At 42.2% G+C, this 17,678-nt stretch overlaps 1 protein-coding gene across 1 annotated transcript in view; it reads left to right on the top strand.

The window, feature by feature from the left end:
- The window catches only part of fbxl16 (F-box and leucine-rich repeat protein 16), a 29,877-nt gene extending 16,164 nt beyond the window's left edge, over window positions 1–13,713 (top strand). The window contains exons 5-7 of the mRNA XM_031734321.2: window positions 7,348–7,432; window positions 7,702–7,765; window positions 9,023–13,713. Coding sequence (XP_031590181.2) covers window positions 7,348–7,432; window positions 7,702–7,765; window positions 9,023–9,171 — 298 coding nt within the window. The 3' untranslated portion in view covers window positions 9,172–13,713. The remainder of the gene's footprint in view (window positions 1–7,347; window positions 7,433–7,701; window positions 7,766–9,022) is intronic.
- Window positions 13,714–17,678: the final 3,965 nt, after the last annotated feature.

A 17,678-nucleotide genomic window follows, 5' to 3' on the forward strand; every position in this document is an offset into this window, starting at 1 on the left:
GGGTGTTTCGGCCATTATCACTAGACACCCTCATCCAAGGATGATCCTTATCAATCCTGGGCGTGTGTCTCGCGGTTAACTGACTGCCTTAGCTGCCCAAGTGATGTCAGCCCTTTTTAGCCATAGCCAGTGACTGGCCCTCTCAGCAGTGTTAGCTAATTCTCATATAGCCTGCCGTTGTGCCTGTCCTCTGATCCCAATCTCTCTAAGCAGTTTTGCTGTTGGTTGGTCAACTTTCTCGGCTAGACACCTGAGGACCTGGCTGTGTCTCCATGTGTATCTGCCTGAGTAAGGCTAGTCCTACAACCAACCAAGATGTGCTTGAGTGTGGCTGAGATTGTACACAGGGGGCAGGATGGGTCCAAACCACAGCTGCAGATTTATTGGGGAAGGTAGCATGTCGTATGTCGCTCGGATGATGAAACTTAGTCTATTAGATTCCATTCCCCAGATTTCACTCCATGAGAGTTTCCTCTTTTCCACACTCTCCCAATTCATCCAGCGACCTTGTTTGGCCAGCGCTACGGCGCTGGCATGTCTGGCTGTTTCCTCCTGTCGACGCACCTCCTCCACTACCATTATTCGACGTTCGGTTACAGATGCCTATTGCCACCGAGGGGTTACTGCTCCAAGACCAAATCCTCCTCTGCCCTGTTGGACGTGACCCACCACGTCACGATGCCGAAGAGCAGGTTTGGCCTGTAGCACAGATGTGGCCGGGGTCCACTTCCTCCCCGTTGCTAGGGTGGGAGCAGTGCCTCTCACTATGGGGTCCCAGAAGTCCGTGAGTGACATCTCAAGCCTCATTTTTGCACATTTAAACTCCTCAACCAGGCTATGGATAGGCAATGCCAGTATCCCATCGCTGTAGGGACGACGCTGCTGAGGCATTTGGGAAGTCTGAGCCACTTCTTAACGTAGGAGCTCACTAGCCTCTCTAGTCGATTGGCATGATTGAGCGAGACCTCGTACATTGTCAATGGCCACAGTAGTCTGGGTAATAACCCAAACTGGAAGCACCACAGCTTCAGTTTCCCTGGGAGTGCAGTGTTGTTAATCCGCTTGAAGTCATCAGTCAAGTTCTGCCTTAGTTGTTCTAGTTGCCACGTATCATTGAGGTCTGCATTGTACCACCGTCCCAGGCTCTTTATGGACTTCTCTAAGACTGTTGGAATTTGTTCTCCACTGATATAGAATTGCTCGGCTGTCAGCTTTCCTTTTATGATGGAGATGCTGCGAGATTTACTTGGCTTAAACTCCATTCTTGCTCATTCTATGTTTTCCTGGAGCTTCTGTAGCAATCGCCTAGTACATGGTTTTGTTGTTGTAATGATGGTCATGTCATCCATGTAGGCTCTAATGGGAGGAAGACGAAGGCCCCTCTTGAGTCTCTCACCTCCCACTACCCACTGAGATGCCCGCATGACCAACTCCATTGCCATGATAAATGCCAAAGAGGAAATCGTGCAGCCTGCCATAACTCCAATTCCCAGGTGCTGCCAGGCTGTGGTGGTGTTCTCAGCTGTCACACAAAACTGTAAATCCTGAAAGTAGGTCTTGACCAGTCCTGTGATGTGGTTTGGTACGCTGAAATAGTTGAAGGCTATCCACAAAGTCTCGTGCGGAACTGACCCAAAGGCGTTGGCAAGGTCTAAAAAGACCACATGAAGGTCTCTTTGTTCTTTCTTAGCAGTTTGAATCTGGTGCCAGATAACACTGGCATGCTCCAGACATCCTGAGAAGCCCCGGATGCCGGCCTTCTGCACTGATGTGTCAATATAGTTGTTTCTTTGCAGGAAAGTAGATAGCCTTTGGGCCAAGACACTGAAGAAGATCTTTCCTTCTACATTCAGCAGGCTGATCTGGCGATACTGGTTAATAGAGGAGGAGTTCTTCGACTTAGGGATCAGAATACCTCATGTTCATCACAGAGCCTTTGGAATCACTCCTTTCTGCCATGCTACCTTCATCAGCTTCCACAGGTATTTGAGGACTCGTGGGGTGTTTTTATAGAGCCTATATGAGATGCCATTAGGTCCTGGGGCCGATGCTGCTCTTGCCTGCTTCACTACCTTCACCACTTCACTCCATGTAGGTGGTCTTATGTCCATTTGGTGTTCAGGTGCCTTGATATGCAGCATATCACTCGGAATGGTAACTGGTTCATGCCTCCGATCCTCCAACTAAGTTTTCCTCAGATGATCTTCCAGGTCTTTTATGGCCATTTTGAGGCACCCACTCTTCTCTTCAACAAAAAGGCTGTTAACAAAGTTGTTGGGTTGATGTAGAAAAGGGTCCTTGTCTGTTCTTTCTTCTTGTTGTCGTCTGAGGTGTTCTGCTCTTCGCAGCTTACTTAGTTGTTGGTTTATTTCCTCCTGCAGGGCAGTGGGTCCCTCCCTTTCTGTCTCATTGGCCCTCCTCCACTGCTTCCTCAGTTGTGTTCCCTCTTTCACTAATCTGTCAATTTCCCGCTGTGTCCTAGACTTTAACTGGTTTAAAGGGCCTTTCTGCTGTCTCTGACTCTTGTTCTTTACCCCAAATCGCTCAACCCCATAACTGTAGATGATGGTCCCCAGGTTCTCCAACTTCCTTTCAACTGGACCCTTTTGTTGATCGAGTATAAGAGCCAGTTCCGAGTCAGTGGTTTCCCACTCTCTTTTCTCACTGGATCTGGGCCACAGAATCTGATCTTTCCTACCATCCATCTTCCTTTCCCTTGCTGGAAGTGGTTGTCTAGACTCAGTGTTGGAAGATTCTGTCGGCTGTTTCTGGATGGGCTCTGGGCTGGAACATGGTGTTGATTGTGGCTGGCTTACATCTATACACAAGTGTGTTGCTAGCATTTGGTGGCTTGATTCGAAGTTAGCTTGATATTAAACAGCTGGGCCCCGAGCTAGAATCTAATATTGGGTGTGGCTGGCTAAGCTCTAGACTGGGAGCTGCTACTGGCTGGATTTGACTGAGGTTCAATCTGGAGACTATGGGGGAGTCTGTACGACAAAGAACTTCGATCGGGGTGCTGATACCCAGAGGACTGTGGGGATTCTCCTGCCTCTGGGCTTCAATCGACTGATTTGACTTACTTCTTAAAAAGTATGTGTCAATGCGAGGCCCCTTTCTCAGCTCGCTGAGGCACTTCTTCCTGCCTTGGTGGATTTTAAGGCCCATGTCAGTTGTTAGTTTTGACCAGCCACAAATGCAGTTCTGCAGCTTCTTTCCTACCATCATTGATGGTCCATTATTTGCAATGCTTGTTGATCTATTCATCGTTGGTACCGTTCCATGGTTCATTGCAATTAAATCCGTCTGGAAAGGGTCTTCTTCCGCCCCTGCTCTCGCAGACCCTAAGGGTATCTTCTCCTTTGAGATTTCTGTAGCAATATTGGCTGTACCCAAATACGCTAAAAAGCGCTAGGTCCTGCTGGTATGAGGCACTATCCCACACCAGCCCCATTAGGGTCTATTCCCTCCTGTCAGCAGTCTTTCCAGGCTGTCATCTGGTCTTTCCCTGATTGTCAGCTGCCCTTTCGTAGCGGTCACTGGATCACTCCAGAGTTCTGATTCAATAAAAGGACTAGCTGTTAGAATCCCTGATAATGTACTGGTACTAATGTGTTTGTGCTGTGGGGCTTGACACTTCATGTAAGTTCACTTGTTATTTTCTAATTTAAATTCAATCCAATTTTATTTGTATAAAATCAAATCACAACAACATTCTCCTCACTATTGTTAGGTAAGACCCTACAATAATACAAAAGACACCAACGGTCAGACAACCCCCTATGAGCAAGCAGATGGGCAACAGTGGGAAGAAAAAAACTCCCTTTTAACAGGAAGAAACCTCCAGCAGAACCAGGCTCAGGGAGGGGTTCAGACCAGTTGGGTGTGACTGGAGGAAGACATAGAGCTGGGCGATATACCGAGTTTTTTAAAAATATCGATATATTTTTATACGAGATATAAGATGTGACAATATCCTTTATATCGATATAGTCTATGTTACGTTATAATTATAGTTGCGGAGCCATAAGTTTGCCTCTCTTTTCGTCCACTTTTGTCTTTACGCAACGTTACTCGACCTCGCCTCTCCTTCACTGAACACAACTCCCCCTCCTCCCCCATCGCTTCACCTGCAGGCAGCGACAAGATGGACACGGCAAATCTCCGTTAATGAGTTACTGCGCATTGCTGGACGGCGTCAACGTGTTAACGAGCTAACCACGCTAACGAGCTAGCCACGCTAACGCCATGCACGGCCTGAAATCCTTTCATTCTCTCAAAAGTTGACTGCGCGCCTTTTGTATGAATTCTGGTTGTGCTTACTGACCGCAAACCGATTTTATGTGATACACAGCGCTCAGCAATCTGTCAAAAAATGTTTTATTACGACTTTGCTAAGCTACGGAGCTGCACCGCTTGATGGATTGTCGGAGCATTACGGCTACCGAGGAGCCTCGCGGAGTAATACGTACTGTGCTTCAACGTAATATTACCGTACTGTGTGTGTATAAGGACCATAAATGGCTCCTGTTCAGAGACATGGTTACGAAGCGGATTTCAAACTCCAGGCTGTCAGTCACGCAGTAGAAGTTGGGAACAGAGCAGCTGTGAAATCTGTCTGTGTTATTATGCTCAGCGTCTGTTAGTTTACATTTTGACTGCACAATTGTGAGCTCTTTGTTATGCACAAAACAACATAGTTTTCTTTTATTTATAGAGCATCATTATTTAATAAATGCTCATAATTTATTTTTGAGTAGTTTTTTTCATGTACATCTATGCTGTATGTTAATAAAAGTGCCTGTGTGACATCTGGGACACAGCTTTGACTAAGAACTCTCTTTTTGTTCTTACTTTATGGCTTTAAAAAAATATCGAGCTATATATCTTATATCGCCATCCAGCTAAAAAATATCGAGATATGAATTTTGGGTCATATCGCCCAGCTCTAGGAAGACAGGATAAATAACACACTGTGGAAGAGAGCTAGAGATGAATAATAACGTATAATTAAATGCACAGAGGTGTACAAACAGACAGTGAGTGAAAAGATGTAAGAGAAGGAGAAATGCTCAGTGAATCACAGGAAGCCAAACTAAGGGAAGATTCAGGCCCTAACTATATGCTTTGTCAAGAAGACAGGGTGTCTGTTCCAGAATGCAAGCTGGTTAGAAACCATATTTCTAAGATTTTCAGGGCCGAGTACAATAACCTCAGTTTGATCTGAATTAAGAAGCAGAAAGTTAGCGGCCATCCAGGTCTTTATGTCTTTTAGACATTCCTGCAGTTTAACTAATTGGTGTGTGTTACCTGGTTTCATGGACAGATAGAGCTGCGTGTCATCTGCATAGCAGTGAAAATTTATGCTATGTCTTCTAATGATGCTGCCTAAGGGAAGCATGTACAATGTAAACAGAATTGGTCCTAGCACTGAACCCTGTGGAACTCCATAATTGACCTTAGTGTGTGAAGAGGACTCTCCATTTACATGAACAAACTGGAGTCTATTAGATAGATATGATACAAACCACTGCAGTGCAGTACCTGTAATACCTACAGCGTGCTCTAATCTCTGTAATAAAATGTATTTTATTTATTTAAATGTAACCATTCTGGACCACACACTCAGCTCTTCGTCACAGTCACAGACTGTCCTGTTTGTTCTCCAGCTGGTTGTAGACTTTTGCAGATATTGATTTTCAGTTTGATGTCCTACAATTGCATCTCTTGCATAACATCCTGTTGCACCTCCAACTTCCTCAAAACAGCATGACAACAAAAAGGATGTAAATCCATCCCAAGTGATTTTCCCAGTTCTCATAGAGAATTACTGAGCCACATCATCTCAAACTGGAAACTTATTTCACATCTCAGCAACGAATGCCTCTGGTTGTAACTCATAAGTGCTTCTGTTTACATCACGTCAGTGAAACAGTCAGCCAGGGTTAGGAAGTGTGTTTACTGCTGTTTTGGGAAAGCAGATGTAAATTATCTCCATCCTGATCCCGATCCCCTAGTTTTTTGAAAACCATGGCATCAGTCTTCCAACTTAAGTCTCACCTCTGACCTCTGAGACTGTCTCCTTCCATACTGGCAGGGAGGGGCTCAGGGATAGAAAGACAAACATCCAATCAGCCATCAGCTCTCACTGCCTGCCTTCCCTTACCACTGTCTGATGATCCTTCCAGTCTTGTAACTGCAATAATGTGCTCAAATCCTGTTCCCAGAATCTTTATTTTCTCGCTAAGTTCCCTGTCATACTCACGAGAGCCATTAAATACATTCCTGCTGCCAGTCTGAGAGACATGACGCTGGTTTAAAAAAGGATCCTCAAGGTAGTAAAATACCTCAAATCTTTGTCAGCAAAATAATTACAGTGAAAATACTTTGAAAGATGCAGCAGTGATTCCTGATCCCAACAGACTTGGTGGAATTCCACTAAAGTAAAAAGTCGTATATCTGCAGATGTAATCATGTTTTCCCAGTTTAAAACCTACATTCAGTTATAATTTTACAGAGACAATGTGAATTTGACGCTAATGTTTTCAGGCCCTCCTTACTATGATAGGACAGTAGAGTCAAGTTAAGTTCAAGTAAAGCTCTTAATGTCTAAAATGTAAGCGAATGTAAGCAAATGGGTAACTATGCATTGATATCGTCCCTGCTAGTGGAAAATCTGGATCATCATTGGTGTGAACATCTGTGTTTGCACACACACACACACACACACACACACTGCTTTACTGTCATTAAGGTCTACACCTGACTTTGTTGCCCATTGAAGTTGGCTGCTGTTTGGTTTTTGTGAGGACTGAAAGTTGAACCATGTGGTATTATTATTAATCTAAACTATTTATGAAGTTTGACTATTCACTCAAACACACTGTTTCCATCTGTAAGATATGATTTTATTAACTAGATTACATGAGAAAGGACACTAACTTCATCAAACACGCCCACTTTGTCCAATTTTCTTTAAACTTTGTCTGTTACAGTCAGAGTGAGAGCATCAGCATTTAAACAAGTGACAGAAGAATTTGATCCATAGTTCAGAGTTTTAATAGTAATAATTCAGTGTTTTGTTTCTAAATTCGATGGATTTGACAGATACAAGTTTGCTTCTTTAAATTCTCCCACGTTTCCTTTGTTCGGCAAATAGCATGAATAAAAACACTTCTCTGGCCTTTCTGACCTCTTTTATAACCAAATGTCGTGATCTGCTCTCTGAGAGCATGCTCCGTTTCTTTAATAAGAAAGTACTGCGTAACCTTTTCTACACACAGTCCTCCACTCAAACGTAGCGTCATTAGATGAAAGTGTAATGTTGGTGATTGTGTCTGATTTTAGGTGTGTACGGATCACAGACACAGGCCTGGGATACCTGTCTACCATGTCATCATTAAGAAGTCTCTATCTGCGCTGGTGCTGTCAGGTAACAAAAACATGAAATTTATTGAAATTCAAAGTAGAAATTGTATTTTAAAAAAAGAAAAAGCAAGTTGGCATTAAAGATACAGCATTTGTATATGCTACAGTGCAGCTATAGGAACAGATTGTAGCTGACACCATACAGCTCTCTCTTATTTTTAATATAAACCTTGTAGCTTCTGTTACTTTAACAGTAATATGATCTTACTTCTAACATATTATATCCAGGCTAAGCAGTTCTGGAATTTTAAATGTTATTTTTCATTGTTGCAGGTGCAAGATTTTGGGCTGCAGCATTTATTTGGCATGAGAAGTCTTCGCCTACTGTCTCTTGCAGGTATGATCATCTTGATCCATCTTTCGCCAAATAAAGTCCTTTATAATGTGGGTCTGTTGTATCCGAGTTAGTGACATGCTTTCAGCGTACAACCCTGTTTGTAATATAATATATGGAAATAAAAACAGAAGGCACTGATTTCCAAATAAAAAAGGATTAACCATGGCACGCTGCAGGCCTCCACATTCCTTTATGGTTTCATCTGGTGACATTTCGAGCACACCTGCTCTTCATCAGAGCGGCTCCATCTGAAATCATCTGTGAGCTGTGGATGGTAAGTGCACAGGTGCTTACACAGCACTTTTCTGCTCTCCCAGAACAACGGTTAGCTATTCTCTGATGGAGAGTTTATCAAAGAGCGTTTAGTGACTGAAACTGGTCAAATTGCATGATGCATTATTATTATCCTAATTTCCCGGTGATCTCACACAGGCTGGCCAGGGGCAGCCAATAGGATTGGCTGTGGCCTGCCGGCTGAACAATGACTGTGCCAGTGCAAAGTGTCTGAATGTGTCAAATGTTCTGACTGACACTGTAATATTAGAAAAGGTGCAGAATCACACAGCTCATTAAGTTAAGTGCAATACTTTTGTTTTGTTTGCCAGAGAGTCTTCTGAAAATAAATATATGCAGCGGTTTACAATAGAGGACTGCATGGTCACATATTTCAAGAACTTAGCTGCAAAGAATTTGTGAAGGTGGTCATCTGCAGTACACAGTCATGAAAGCATCTGTATGTTAGCGGCACTCTTGCAGGAGTAACTGTTGTACAGCTGTTCCACTCTTCTACACTAAGAATTCAAATGTTGTGTTTACTTGGCCCTCTCTGGGAGTTACAGTCCCTGGGAGGGCATGTGGGAGTCCTGTTACCACTTAATAAAAACTGAGATCTAAAGGACTAGCTTCAATATTATAAGAACTCAACCAACCTTCATGTGTTAGCCATGTGTCGTTTATTATTCCACCACAATAACCAAAGGACTAAATGAGGAAATATGCTTTAACAGAATAGGAGTGTGCTCCTCTGCTCCTTTGTCTGTATGTTGTTCCTGATTCCACATTTTGAGCATCTGTATGATAATGTGATCATAAATGTAGGCTGTGTGCTGTCACTGTGACATAACAAGCCATTAGAAAATATCACCATTTTTACTACTGACGGACTTTTCATGGAATAAATATTAATCACTGGAGAGAAGCGATCAGTGTTTTTTAGCAAGCTCACAGCTGAAGTGTTCTTCTCCTTTGTTCTCCTAGGCTGCCCCCTGCTGACCACCACTGGTCTGTCAGGCCTCATCCAGCTACATGAGCTGGAAGAGCTGGAGTTGACTAACTGCCCCGGAGCAACTGCTGAGCTCTTCAAGTACTACTCCCAGCACCTGCCTCACTGCATGGTCATCGAATAAGGCCAGCCCATGACCGACAGACCACCATACTTCCTGTTTTTCTCACTCTTATACTAAATGCTAACTGCTCCTCTTGTAACACTGTTGCTCATTACCTGACCCTACACCCAGCCCGTCTTCCTCCACACCACTCCATTGAGTAGACTGACCCACAGCTGGACAGAGAGGAAGGAACTCAGACGATGGTACGTGCCAGACCGGGACGATAATGGGATGGTATCTGAGGAGATGCTGGAGTAAAGAGTTTGATGTAACATCTCGTCTCAGAGCAAGTTTTTTTTTTCTGGCTGTTGTCTACAGAGAAGACGGCATCTTCAAAGACTCTGATAGTGTTGACTTAATGGATACTGAAGTGAGTGACGGGCAGATGCAACACGGGAAATAAGAGAAAAGGAAATAAAGATTTATGTGTTTTAGCTGTTGGACCTTACATATGCGGTCATACGCCGTAAACATCCTGTATATGGTGAAAGCAGTCAGTGTAAGTCCTCAACACCACGAGGACTGACATCTCAGACTCAACCCATCAGTTGGTGTAATATAAACGCTTTATTCATTCTTTTTCTCAGACGTATTTGGCGCTTCAGTTTTCTTTGTTTCGGGAAAGCCATATGTCATCCCACCATACACCACATGCCAGCTGAAAAAAACAAGAACAGTTCAATCAGTGACGACAGGGATGGGAACATCTCTCTGTTTCTCCTTTGTGTGTGTCAAGTGTTCGTTGTGGACTTGGAGGACCCATCATTTCGGAATAAAACCACCACTCCCGTTTCTGTGTCTTATCAGAAATCAAAAAAGAAAACTAAAGTAATAAGAAACCACAAACAAACAATCACATCTGTTTACGTTGGGTTTGATTTGGGGGGTTTGCACTCTGGTGTGATTGTTGTTCCATTTGGTTTTGTGCTCCTTTCTACAGTTTTTGCACACAGATGTAGTTTACAGGCCTGGAGGAGACACGGTGAGAGTCTGCTAACGATATGATGCTCGTGTCTCAAATGGTGAATAGAACCGAATTACAAATGTGACGGGACATGGGCTCTCAAGTTCAGTAAAGGGGTTCAGATTTGACTTCCTGAACTTTGAGTGTCTGAATTTGAAATTGTGCTCACTGAAGCTACTTATTTATTGTGTGCAGTTTGCTAAAGCCAGGTTACTTTAAGGCAGTGAATGCAGGTGGGTTGCTCTTGGTGTTCAAATCAGAGAAACTATTCAGAACTACTCTAAACTATTAGAACAATGTCCAGTAGAAACAAGAGTCTCATTGGTGAGAAATGTTGCCACTAAGCCACAGTCAGAGAAATCATTTGACGTAAAAACAAACAGCATGAACGAGGTTTCACATTTTCAGTCCAAACTGATAATGAGCTCTAAGCTGCCTTCTGCTGGTCACTGGTTGTGTTTGTAAAATGACACTGGTAACCATAACATCAGTAGCTGGGAATCCCGCAGGTCGCCTCCTAAAGAAAGGAGCAGAAGCAGACAGGTGTAGGTATGCCAACCCTAACCAAACCCCACTGACCCAGTTTGGTATCAGCTGTAAACTGTAAAGTGAGCAGCATAACACTGACCAGGGCTTTGGACTGCTAAACCGATAACTACTCACAGTGTTTGATTCTACAGTAGGTAATAAAAGACAAAAGCTCCCCGTAAGCCAAAGAATCTTACAGTAAGTCGTTTTCCACCCCAAATCGGCGAGTCCAACAGAGAGCCTCCATCCTGCCTCGCTGGTTGAAGAGACGGTATCAGCGTCAGCCGTCGTTTGCTTGTGACAAATGTTGCTTAAATGTGGCTGGTTGTTCCTAAGTGACGACGATGAAACGGACCGACTGTACGAACAATGTAGAGCATGCATGTTTTTAGTTGGTCTGCCTTTTTGTTACAGATCGGTTCCTTTTAGATGTTCTTCAGCATTTCTTCATTGGACATGAATACATTTATTTATTCATGTATTTATTTATTTATTTAAATCAATTTGTGTCTGATGTAATTTATTTATTGAAGAGACATTCTTAAATCGATTTTGTGTTTGTTTCAGAACCTGCTTTTAATCTGGGCTTATTTCATTTATTGCTGTCACTGCTACGATGATTATTATAATCACCATGAACCATTGACATCAATGAATTGTCAGAATACACAGAAGCATCTTATTTTCATCTGTTCACTTCTGTCAGCTATGTTCCCCTTTCTTAAAAATAAGGGAGCAGATATTGGCAATTTTCTAATTATTTGTAATTGTTCTGAATATGGCAACAAAATTTATATATACATATATGTGTGTGTGTGTGTGTGTGTGCGCGCGCGCTTGTTGAAGATTGAATGGAAGATTGTTAACATAATACTGGATTTGATTGATGTAAATAAGATCGGAGCATGATCCAGCACGCTTGTTCTAACATACCACTTTTATTAGTTTAGAGAGAGACTTTTAAAAACACTTTATGGTGGCATGACAAACGGATGGTTTTCTTATTAGTCTGACTCGCTGCTTAAGTGAAAATCTATTTTTATACATCACCACACTCACATCCAAGTCCTGATTAGCGTGCCCTTTGCAGCTATTTGCAGATTAACTGTCAGCATTTATTGATTTATTCAAATTTCACTCGAAGTTTACGTTTGGGGAACCAAAAAGGACAGTTTAGCCATGTTCTTATATGCATCATTGAATTCAGTTTTTTTAATGAGTAATGCACAACGTGTGATAGAAATCGTACTGCTCAGCTGTCACACTGTGTTGTGCACCATGCTCCTGCCTCGACTCTGACTCCTGATCAGCACAGCTGTGTTTGTGCTCTGTCAGTATTTTGCTTTGGATGAGCTTCCAACAGCTTCACATATATGTTTACGTAGGAGCGCTGGGATGCACAGCTGTATCCTCACGACAAACAGCAACAAACTCAACTCCATCATCTGCCCTTATTTTGAGTCATTTCCACTAGAGTATTGTGTCTACATCTGAGGAGTGCAGCTTTACAAAGCAGCCAAACAAATAGTTTACTGAATATGACACACAGACACACACAGTGTGTGCTGATTGCTTATCTGACCATGCAATGACTGAGAGGAAGTGCAGGCCCGAGAGCTTCTTGTGTCGTACTTGTACCTGCTGATGTGGACCGTTTGAAAAAGAATCTTTCCTTCTGAACAACAAAGTGGTTTGGATTCATAAAAACATGAAACGAGCTGATGTGTGTATATTTAGTGACAAAATCCATTTTGTAATACTAGTTAAATAAAAATGTACTGCTCTAAACTACAGGTTGAACTAAATAACAACAGCTTGTGTCAAAATATTCTTAGTTAAATCACTTCCTGTGCACGTGTTCTGAAGCTCCCACTTCTTTTCACATGACACACATGCTGTGGAGCTGAAGTCTGGACTGCTTCTGTTTCTTTAAGATGTTCCAGCTCTCACCCAAGGAGCGCCTTCAGTTCTGAGACCAGCTGGTGGAGAGTCCCAGATTTTAAGCCAGCTAGTGGGACGCGTTCCTTACGATGGTCGGTGACCCGGTATTGGATGCCACACATTCAGACAAAAACTGCTTCATCCAAGGACAAAGTTCCCAAACACAAACTAAACAACGTAGTGTCAGCTGTGCAGCGGAGAGGGCTCAGAGCCCAAACAGCCACTTTATAAATGCATGGCATAACATAGAAGAGCCACCTCCACAGGACAAGACTCTGCTATAAGTCTGCATCTAAAGGTCAAAGGTCACTCTTTGAGGATGGCAGTGTTCACATTTTGGACAGAGAAGACAGATGGATGTCCACTGTGAATGACCATCTTTGAACAGAGGGCGTTCAACGATGGTCACTCTTTGAACACCACTGTGAGACCTTACAACACCAACCTAAAGCCCAGTCACATGATATATTCACTATGGGACAAACCTCTGCTGATTCGCCTTTTTTCCACACCTCGGCTCATGTGATGAGGCACATAATCAATAGTGGGTCAGTGACCCTCTTACTCCCACTAAGGCTCACATACCTGGGACTGTCCACCAGTTGATCTCAGAACTGAGAAGTGTTCTTGAATGAAACGTCTTTAGGAAACTTAAAGAAGTCCAGTCGCTCGTTAGATTACCATGACCTGGGTGACTGAGAACCTACACACACAATTATAACATACACACCACTTGTGACCCTCGAGCGGTCAGCCACAGTATTTTACCAGAGAGAAGAACAACAACTGGACTCCTCCAGAATAACTAAGAAATGCTGGGACGTCCTGCCCCCACACTGAGCTAAGGGCTGCTCTTTCACATCAGTCTCATTTCCCTTGTCTGTACTTTGTGCCACAGAGAGGTACTACTTCATAATGTGCTGATCCAAAAAATGAGGCAAACCGTTCAATCACAGTTGTACATTGTGTAAAGTGTGGAGAACAAAATGATGTAACTATGATGGAAACCAAAATCCAACATAACCCTTAGACGACAGGATTCAAACGATGATACTGAAACACTTTTATGAGTAAAAAAATAAATAAATTAAAACTTTGTTGCACATCTTTCTTTTGGGTTTTCTAAAGCATAGGTTCAAAATATGACACAATGTAAAATGTGTTGACATTTTAGGAAGAAAGTCGGATTTTAAGAATAGCACTGATATCATGTTATCTTTCCAACCAAACCTTTCAATCTTGAAAGCATGCTGGAAAGACTGGAGGAGCAGCTGGTCTGTAGAGATGAAAGTATTTCTCTGTTTTTAATGCATGTGTTTCACTGACTGCAATCAAACATTAAATATACAAGTAAAATGTGGATCGCAGATACATTATTATTTACACTAGCATAACAGTGGAAACACGTGAGACTAAAGGGAAAAACTGAGGAAAGCTAAATGTGAACGAACCAGCGTCAGACAGATCGATCTGAGATCCCAGCTCACATTTTACCAGAACCTTCTACCGGACTTGGTCCACGTTAGCTTAGCTTCGTCAGGCTGCATGGCATTTTTTGGTTGAACTCATCTGTTGTTGCTCTTGAGAATACTTTGTTTGGAATGAAGTTTATTTTTAGTTCCAAGTAACATCGCTTCCACTGATTGTTCATATTTTGTCGATTGTCTGCAGCTTTAAAGATGCTCTAACATCGTCTGTCAGCACTGCTAATGTTAGCCACACTCGGCAAACTGATCTACACCCTGACATTTCAAACGCACCCATCACTGAGTGTCGTGGCTGACGCACAGCATGTGTGTGTCCTGGTCCGAGCTGGTCTCTGAGACAATGCTCAGCCTTCTGCCCTTTAGCACAGGAGTAAGTAATTCCAGATTTGTCTGAAATAATACAGCATGTTTCTGCTTTGGATTCAAAATGATCACATTTCATTTGACCAAATATATATAGAGATCCTGGCGCTCACAAGCCTGACCTGAATCTTGTGTCTGAAAAGACTGAAGCAGTCGAGGAGTCTGTCTCGTTCAGGACACAGTCGAGTAGTTCACACTATTTTATTATCAGGCAAAGACTCGGGCTGCACAACGGCGCACACGAACAAGTACAATTCATCGTTCAAGGCATATATCAGACACATGAACACAGGAAATATTTGTTATTTGGGGGGATGCTCTCCCTGATTTGTTGTCCTCTGGTCTTTGACCTCCAGTCAGGGCTCTGTGTGAGAACACGCCTCCCTACCTTACAGCATGTTATACCCCACACGAGGCCAAGGCAGCCTCTCCCTGTCTGTGTTAACCCTTCACACTGTGGGCTTATCCTTCTAACGAGGAGTGTATCAACTTTATTATGAGCATACATTGCAATTAATATTAAAAGAAACTTTTATCAAAAAACGTATTTCTAACAAATCCCTCCATTCACACCGTCAGGTGTCAATCCCATTCATGCAGATCCTCTGACTCATCCTTCCAGGATTCCCAGCCAGGTGTGACAGTCAGCCTGTGCTCTGTCTCCCTGTCAGGCAGGACACTTCTGGAGAGTTATCTTCTCAGTTACAAAATCCAACAAAAGGCAGAAGAAGTTCAAATGTTTAAGCATACTCAGTGCTGCCGAGTCCCCAAATGATGTCTCTACGATTCTCCGGATCCTCACCACCTACCTGCGTTTCTTCATCCGAGTCTCCACCCTTTTGATTATCATTGCTGTAGTATAACATTCTGCAGTAATAATATAAAGGAGAAACTTTATATATCAGATCACAACTGGAGTGTAAGTGAAACATCATAACCTGGAAATATGAAATATCATTGGCTGTTCACCTGCAAAAAGAGCTTTGAAGCTTTATTTAAATGAAGTTGTTTATTTATGAGAGGCTGTTGTTAAGGTGTGACACATCTTCATCAAACTTTATCTTTAAACCAGTGTTTCTAATTTAGTGCCATTAGCAGCAGTATTGTTAGGGATGAAGGTACGACATGCATCACACACACGCCTGCTTTTATGCTATTCTGTTTTGCCACATCATGAGACTCGTTGCATCCATTTGCTCTCACACAGCTTTAAGTCCACGTCTAGTAGAATCATAATAAACGTCATTTATTAGCTCTGTGTTTTTATCAGTTTCTATCACATTCAAAGAACAAAGCCACAGTGTGAATCCTGCAGCAATTTGATTGGGTGTTTTATACTCATCAGTGATCCTTCCAGGCTGTGGCAACAATTTGGAGTCAGCCTCCTTTGAACCTGTGGATAAATGAATCCACTATTCCATGATCCAACTCTGATCCTAGTGCCTTTCCAAGTATGAGGTAAAAGCAGAAGCAGCCACACAGGATCTGGATTTGCAGCTGAGTGACAGAGGGTGAGTCTTTTGTCAGTTTTACTGCAGGAGGGTAATCAGTTTGATATGACAGCATCAATAACTATAGCAGGTTCAAAGATATTTAGCATTCACTGTGTCCACATCAGTTACATTTAGCTCTGAAAGGACAAGTTCATCCTCTGGTGGCTCAAAGCCTGTTTGAGGCCTGGTGAAGTGAAATGACCACAAAATTATATTTTTAGATGAATTATAGTTTTAGATGACAGAGGAACAGCTGTAGTTTTTATATTTCTGAGGATTTGATGCTCTGAGGTGTTAGGAACTGGTGTCACCATATGAAGCAGGCTAGCTGCTATACAGGATTTGCATACTGTGATTACTATAGTTACTTTTGATAAGATCGGGACGGGAGAAGAGTTTCAGATTCAGCAGTTCATACGCACCTTTGCTGTTTGTGATGTTTATCATTTGTAAAATGATTAGAAAAGTCACACCAACAGCCACTGAAAAACTCACTGGGCTGTTTAATTAGGTGTTGTTTGAGTCTGGCTCTGCACACCACCGCGTTGCAGCTTGGCACGCTCCTGTTGGAGGAGGGCGCTGCTTCACCCCTCACTCTTTCGTTCCAACGACTGCATTGATTGAAGGGCAGGGCACATCGTATCCCCTCGTTGTCTTCCTCGGCATCAATGTGGAAATCTTTTAACCCTTTGAGGTTACTGCTGTGTTTGTGGAATGCTCTTGCAACAGGTGCCAAGACCTTTGACCTTAGCTGCTGTCTGGGATGTTAGCTAATGGTCCCTACTTCCAGCTGCTTCTTTGGAGAGCTCTCATCAGCACCCAGTCTCCAGGTCTGGAATTCCCCACCCTGAGATAATCTTTTAGCTACTGCACCTGCATCTGTTTTACTAGAAGGGAAAACTTGTACCCATTTTGAGAACATGTCAACAATAATCTCTCTCTCTCTCTCTCTTATATATCTATATATATCTATATATATATATATATATATATATATCTATATATATATATCTATATCTATATATATATATATATATATATATCTATATATATATATATATATATATATATATATATATATATATATATATATATATATATATATATATATATATATATATATATATATATATATATATATATATATATATATATATATATATATATATATATATATATATATATATATATATATATATATATATATATATATATATATATCTATCTATCTATATTTTTTTTTTTTTTTTTTTACCAACAGTGATCAAAAGGCTTATCCAGGCATAACTGTAGAGTCTGAATACCTAAACATGGACTGTTAGTTACACAGATCATAGAAAAGTTATAAATCTGGAATCCCTTTTCTTGTGTAACTGTTGTACCATCCCTCCTGTTGACACCCGTGTGTGAATTTGAGTAAAAGAGAAAAAGTTAGGTATTTTGTTCTCGGGCCATATGAGGGCTTCTCCTCTGGGTAGCTTTGCCCTGGTTTCTGTGGTTTTTATGATCTGGTTCCATATTCTGCTGAACTCTTATCTGGCACAGAATGTGGCAGATAAAGAGTTATGTCTGGATGGCCCACAAGCTCATGCTAGGTTAGAACTTATTTCCAGCAGCTGCTACTGGTTTCAGGTAAAGCAAGGTCTCTGTCATTCCCCATGTGTCCACCCTTTTCGTCCACCGTCTGGGTCGGCTAATCCTAAACTAGGTGCATCACCAGACTTACCAGCCGATATGATCACGTGCGCC

This window comes from Oreochromis aureus, linkage group 4, assembly GCF_013358895.1.
Source record: "Oreochromis aureus strain Israel breed Guangdong linkage group 4, ZZ_aureus, whole genome shotgun sequence".
Lineage (NCBI taxonomy): Eukaryota > Metazoa > Chordata > Actinopteri > Cichliformes > Cichlidae > Oreochromis > Oreochromis aureus.